The sequence below is a fragment of the Juglans microcarpa x Juglans regia genome, chromosome 4D (assembly GCF_004785595.1).
Source record: "Juglans microcarpa x Juglans regia isolate MS1-56 chromosome 4D, Jm3101_v1.0, whole genome shotgun sequence".
Taxonomy (NCBI): Eukaryota; Viridiplantae; Streptophyta; class Magnoliopsida; order Fagales; family Juglandaceae; genus Juglans; species Juglans microcarpa x Juglans regia.
Window position 1 is genome coordinate 7667501 of NC_054600.1, and position 7101 is coordinate 7674601.

The following is a 7101-nucleotide window of genomic DNA, read 5'->3' on the forward strand; positions in this document are numbered from 1 at the left end:
CACAAATTTTAAGATTTTAGTCGTTCTAGAATGTGCTACTGAAAAATAACTTGTTCTGATCTCTCGTCTGCAAAGAGAATTTCCTCACAAGAAATTAAGGAACTGACAACTAGCATACATGAAAGAAGAAAAAAAAAAAAAAAGGGTCATGGCAAACAACAAAACAAACCATCGTGCACACTGCCTCAAGTTCCATTCATAAATAAAGGAAAAGTGCATCACCCAAAATCTTATGATTATTGACTTCCAACAAGCTGTGTAATGCAAGCAGAAATTCAGAAGGAAACCAATATTAAATCCATTAAAGAGAATTGAGCTATTCTGTTTTATGCAAGTCTGGGAAAAATTCATCTTGGTTTATCAGTACTGTTAAGAGTTCAGACACCCTCTTGATAAACAATTGTGCATGGTTAAAGAATAATATATATATTAGTTTCATATATGTTTATGTAAAATGATTGCTACATATATAAAAAAAATCAATAACTCACTGGGATTAGAAAACTTCCAATTAGTGCCTGAACCATTTAGAAGAAAACAAGTCACATGGACGATCAACTATGGGCAGACATGCATGCATGGAATTAATGGGTGCTAGAGGAAATAGCTAACTTCTAGTAACAGTCAAATATATATGTAATTCCTCTCAATCATTTGATCTGTTCTTGTACATATAGAGATTCTCATATAACAAATTGCTGTATGCTTATGTAGATAGAGAAATGGGAGAAACATATTACCAACCAGGATGTACCAACATAAATTCAAGGTTCTTTATGATGGTCATGTTACTTTAAATGGATCAATACCGCAGTTTTGCATATATCTGAGTCCACAACCATATAAATATATCAATTACTTCGAAATATAAATTTTTACATGCATATATCGAAAATATCATGATGCAAATTCTATAAAGCATTACAACAACAGGCCCGCTGATTATTTTTAACCGTTCAGCTTGGTCTTAGCTCTATGATCCTTCACTAGAACATTCCATCTTGCCCTGACTAAAAAGGGAAACATCTCCTCCTCTTATCCTTGTATCAATGTTTTCATGTAAGATTCAATATTGTTACTTCTGTAATCCTATACTTACTTTCTGAACCAGAGAGAGTAAGAGAACGATAATGGAGTTCTTCTACTTAAAAGATAACACACACACATATATACAATATAAATATATGTGTATACATACATTTTAATTGCTTAATTATTAATGAATACATTTACATCAATTCAACTATAAGGAGATTAATAAGAAACCAGACATACCTTACACCCGATGGTTTTCCTGATTGCAAACTACATAACACAACAGGCCAGACTTCACATATTCTAAATACCTTCCTTGAAGTCAACATAACTTGCTCCTATTTTTTCCACTAAAGGTATGTTCTATAGCAATTAGATCAATTTCAAAATACATCACTAGGTTCAGCAAGTGATCAAAATTGGAGGCTAATTGAATTAAGTCCCAAATCAAAACATCTTCTTATTGTAGCACAAACTTTTATATATCTTGAGAAAAATATAACTAGTCAAGCAAAAATTCAAATCAATTTCACTTAGTAACATTGAACACAAAATTTAAAGCCTTTTCTTGCCTTAAGGCTTAATTTGGAGTGTTGATCTTGGGCCTAATTTGCCCACAAGTATAAAATTAAAATATAAAATATTGTCAAATTAACATTGAGAAGAAGTATTGAAACCAATAATTAGTTAACTTTTTGTTTACATTTCCTAGGGCCTCTAAATTCAATCCCAAAGTATACACTGTTAAGATAAAAAACAAATAATAAAATCTACCTCTTTCCATCAGCTTAAACTTTTGAGACAAGTGGTGATTTCATACACTCCATCTAGAAGTGTCAAGTCCTGCTTTCCTTGGGAGGAGAGCATAGCTCAGTAGGAAGAAGATAGCTAGCTAGCTCAGTCTCATGATGTGTCCCCACTGACTAAATTATATACCACATAAGCAACCCTAAGTTGTAATAATAATATTAATGATAACAATAATAGTAAAAAAATAAAATAAATGAACAGTTTGCACAATATAAACGCTGATCTATTTGGAAGTGTGAAAATTAATTATATATTCTTGCCGAGGACATTAATTATGAAAAATGAAATATCATACTAGATGTCAGATTGTTTACAAACTGATCGAAAGTGACCCAAACCAAACCCCCAATCTTTCTATCTCTTTACATGTGAAAGTTTTCACTGGAGAAGAAACAGTCTCATATTTATGTACTGTACACTCTCAACATACATAAACATCTTCAATATGTGCTTAAACAATAGCAGATGTTAAGAAACGCTACTCATTTTCCCATCAGAGGCTCAAAGCCACATCTCGTGCATGCTTATTCAAGCAATGATCAATTTGCATATATCGAGTCTGTGCGTGTGTGTGTGTGTGTGTGAGAGAGAGAGAGAGAGAAGGGCGCAGGAGAGGGAAATACCCTTCACCTTTTGAACTTGAATGCTTATGCATGGCTGAACCGTCAATACTGAAATGGATAAAAGATGTTTTCGTCGCGTAGTTTGTCCAGCCATAGACAAAACTAATTAAAGCCGTCCCAATTTCAAACCGGCAAGCATGCGGGTAAACAGGAAAAGAGCAGATACAAATATCAAAACCAACAAGAAAATGTAGTAAAATTCAACCCAGTGGAGAAAAATAGATACAAAATAGAAACAACATACAGACACGACTGCACTACGCTGGACTGCACACCTAATCTCGTACAGAAACTGAGGAACAAATTCCCATTTTAAGGAAGTGAAGAACATTATCAATAATTTAACTTGCATTGAGAACTTCAGATTCGCACAAAAAAACAAACAGCTTTCCGCGTTTCCTCTCGTCCGTTTTTTTTTTTTTTTTTTCCTTTACTCCTACTTGATCAATGGTTATCAAATTTACTGCTACAACGATATCAAAATATTGCTGGCGAAGTGAAAAGTTGGTCAGAGAGAGAGAGAGGTGGGGAAGAATGCGGGTCTTTTTTTTTTTTCAAGATCTTGGGGGTGGGAAGAATTGCGTACCAGCTATGAAGGTGTTAAGCGGAGCTGGGTATAGAGAAGAAGGATCGAGAAGTGTCATAGCAGAAGAACCCACGTCTGCACCACCACCACTAGCAGTGGTGGCGCTGGCAGTTGTGGCACTAGCAATGAGGTTAAGAGGTTGAACTCCACCACCGCCGGAGGAGCTCTCCCCGGCAGCTGAGTAGTTAGTTTCGGGGCCTTGGTCATAGAGGATACCCTTAAAAACATGGCCTCCTATGTTCACAGCCGTCTGATACGCATATTGATCGTCTGCATCGTCAATGGAGCTCACTCGTACGCAACGGAAAACAGCGGCAGAGCGCAGTTCTGCTGGAAAATGTCCGACTTCTAACCCTACAATATAACCCATTAGCCATTGGGATGTTAGTTTAGACAATAAACATGTCAACTTGGAAGAAAGAAATGAAATACAATTATGTGTTTATAAAGCAGGCACACACCCTAGCTGCACAGACAGATATATATCCGCACAAAGGAGTGATCAGACACAGACAGGAAAAATAATCTCTTCCTGGCCTGTCAATCTATTCGTCAGAATTACTAAATAATAGTGTTGCGTACAAAGAAAAGGAAAAGAAAGAAAAGTTGATGAATTTACTATGGAGATCGATTTCCATCACACGCAATCGATACCGTGGTCTTATTTGGGTATACATCCAAAACCCTCCATCTGTCTATCTGTCTCTCTCTCTCTCTCTCTCACATTCTCTCTTTTCAGAATTCTTTGGATGCGTCAAAGGAATTCTTGCGAAGAGTCAATCAGTAGAACTGTGAGTGTGTGTCTCTGAGATATTATATATATTTAGAAAAAATAAATAAACGAAGGTACCTGACGCGCTGGTGGGCAAACGAGTGCAGGCGAGAGAGGAAGTGGTTGGATTCTCTCTGTGTCTTTTGGGATTCTCTCCGCGGAGCTGAAGTTCATGGTGCTGTTGCTGTATAGAAGCGAGTTGTTGTTGACGCTCGCGGCGCTTAGAAGCTGGGACCCAAGTGCTTTTGACATGGGTTGGACACTCTAACCCTCGGCTTTTACAACAAGTCCTGCACCGCATGTGAACGCAGTCCTTCTTGGCTTGGTTCCCGCAGTCCTGGCAGCTTATCCCTCCACCTGCGGACCTCATCATCATGAACGCCGATCTCGACGGCGAGTCATGATCAGAGACGTTGATTGAGCTCCTGCTGGGCCCCACCCCTAACCCAGCCGCTGAAGCGTAGAGATCTTGCTGTAGCTGTTGCTGCTGGTGCCGTTGCTGTTGCTCTTGCTGTTGTAGAAGTACTTGTTCCTGCTGTTGCCATAGCTCGAAACCCTGCTTGTACGCCACTTCCTCATTCTTGTACCAAAACAAGTTCTCCGGCGGGATTTCCGTTGGCGGGTTGTTGCCGCTTTGCTGACGATGATCTTCCTGGCTGCTTGGAGTACCTGATCTTCCTCTACCTAATGGGAAAAACCCAGCCATTGCTCCTCCTCTAAGCCTGACCCGCACCTCAATTGTGACAGACAATCCATATCAGAAGCTCCACTCTCACCCAAGTTCAGTACCCAACAACGAAATGGGTATAATTCTCGAGTATCTGTATTTTCTGGGTCCCGCGCCTTGAACGAGGGAGGGTTGGATCCGTGGGTGTGGTGCTAACTTCTCGTATTTCCTCAGAATTCTCTCGTTCTGTGTGTGTTGCATACAAGGGCGTGTAATATTTCTCCCCTTTTTTTTCTTTTTCTTTTTTTTTTTCTTTTTGTTCTCAAAGAGTGTGTTTGTGTGAGTTTGTGTAGTGGTGGTTTTGGTAATTGCTGTGTAGTTGGGGGAGGGGTTAATTGCAGGCAGGCAGCCCTAGAGACTTGGGTTATAGAGACAGGCGTCGGTTTGCGTTTGGCAGTTGTTAATCGCTGCCTTGAATTCAGTCTCTTTCCATCTTCTTCTTCTTCTTCTACAGAGTGAATTTAGGAAGCATTTAAAGAACGCCGCGGAAATCAACAGCTATCATCTCTGTGTCTCTCTCTCTATCTCTGCAACGCCGCCATGTTCTCTCTGCACCGAGCAGCTGCCTCAATTAAGTCTCCCAATCCATCCCTTTGCCTCCTCTCTCTCTCTCTCTCTCTCTATCTCTTTCTCTCTCTGATTAATTTGCAGGTGCTGAGCTTTTTAGCTCTGAGCAGTGCCTCTTGTGTCCGTAAAACAAAACATCTCTCTCCCTGCTATGGATTTTATCATCTAATCGTTAAAAATCGACTGAATCAGCCACTCATAAATTCGCACGCTCCATCTAACGGTCAAGCACCAGCCACGTGTCGCCGCACAAGCTTTTCTTATTCGTCCTTTGCACCGGAAAACCCGCTACTTTTTCGTGACTCCCTCCTCTTTAATGAACATTTTTTTTTGTTTATTATTTTTTTTATGCCTATTATTAAACAAGTTGGTTACATCTCATGAAAATTTCAAATATCTAAAATTTATAAAATAAAACAGATACATTAAATCAGTTCTAATTAAAGCCACGTTTAGATTTAAAAAGTATTTATCACGTTTTATTAGTATAATTTTTTAAATTTTTATATAAAATATAATAAATAATTTAATTTTTTTAAATCACAATTTAATTTTTTTAAATTTTAAAATAATTATAATATTAAAAAATAATATTCTAACAATATTTTTTTTTAATTTTCATATTTTATCTAAAACGATCTAAACTCATCTTTAAACTTAAACCAGTCCTAAATATTATATAATTCATCCTAAAAGGCAAAAGTACTTTTAATTTCATTTTATATTTTAAAATTTAGAAAATTACTTTTTTTAAAAAAAATTTACACACCCTTAATCTCTTATAATAAATTTTTCCTCCTTTCAAATTCTATTTATACCATCATCAAATATTAATATATATATATATATATATATATAGACACAATTCTCATCAATTGGTCCGCTTAAAATCTGAATAATACTTACAAAATATGAACAATTAATTGAGATTATAAGCTACATTTGGATGATTAAATGATTTTAGATAATTTGTTAATAATAGTGAAAAATTAATTAATAATAATATAAAAATAATAGATTGTTTATGAATAATAATGAAATAGTTCAAATTACTTCATTTACCAAACACAGCCTAAGACTCAAACTTATATATTAAGCTTTGAAGTTGAATCTTAATTCCACAATGTAGATAAAGCTGACGCTTAAAGACTTTATGAACATTTATAACTCTAGAAAATGGCATTAGGGTGTTATATGTATATATAATGTATATTGATAAGTTAAATGATGGTGATTTCTAATTTTTCTTTCATAATTGAAAGTGGGGACGTAATGCATTGCACCAATAACTCCAACAAGTCCACAAAAATGACCTAATTAAACTAATTACTCACTATTGTAATAACGTACTCCATACGCTAGTAAAGTAGACTCTTGAATATTAATACCATGCTTCATGACATAATCAAATACCCAAAAGCATTAAAATTTGTGCGTCAATATGTTTGAATATTTAAATGATAAAATCATAATTTGTGTGCAATGAGGGCATTTTTTTAAATCACTATTTAAAATTGTAGATAGAATTTTTTTTTTATCCTTTACATAAATTATAATTATGTTTTAGATTATAAATAATTTATAAAAATAAAATCATTTCATGTATATACCTTCATATTTAGGGTTCGTTTGTATACAAAAACAATTTCATCTCATCATTATAAATTTTCTAAATTCTAACACAAAATATAATAAAAAAAAATCAACTTTTTTAAATATCAAAATAATAATATTATTAAAAAATAATATTTTATATCGTCATTTAAAATAATCTCATTTTACTATCAAACCAACCCTTAAAAGTATGATTACCTAAAAGATTATGCGTATCTGATTATTATTTCAATGCTATATCACAATATTTAAATTATTTTCCTAAATTATTAATAGGTCAAATGAAATAATATAATTTCTAGGCTTAATGAATTAAAATTAGGTTGGTTTTTTAAAAGAAAAATAAATAAATAAATAAACGGGAATA

At 34.9% G+C, this 7101-nt stretch overlaps 1 protein-coding gene across 2 annotated transcripts in view; it reads right to left on the reverse strand.

The window, feature by feature from the left end:
• Nucleotides 1–5265, reverse strand: part of LOC121260825 (protein SHI RELATED SEQUENCE 1-like) — a 5685-nt gene extending 420 nt beyond the window's left edge. The window contains exons 1-2 of one of the 2 annotated variants that reach the window (XM_041162861.1): nucleotides 3905–5265; nucleotides 3055–3408 (exon numbers count right to left, since the gene is read on the reverse strand). In XM_041162861.1, the coding sequence (XP_041018795.1) occupies nucleotides 3055–3408; nucleotides 3905–4532 (982 nt within the window). In that variant the 5' untranslated portion in view covers nucleotides 4533–5265. Of the gene's footprint in view, nucleotides 1–2659; nucleotides 3409–3904 lie in introns of those variants that run through there. The other variant, XM_041162860.1, reaches the window with a different exon arrangement.
• Nucleotides 5266–7101: the final 1836 nt, after the last annotated feature.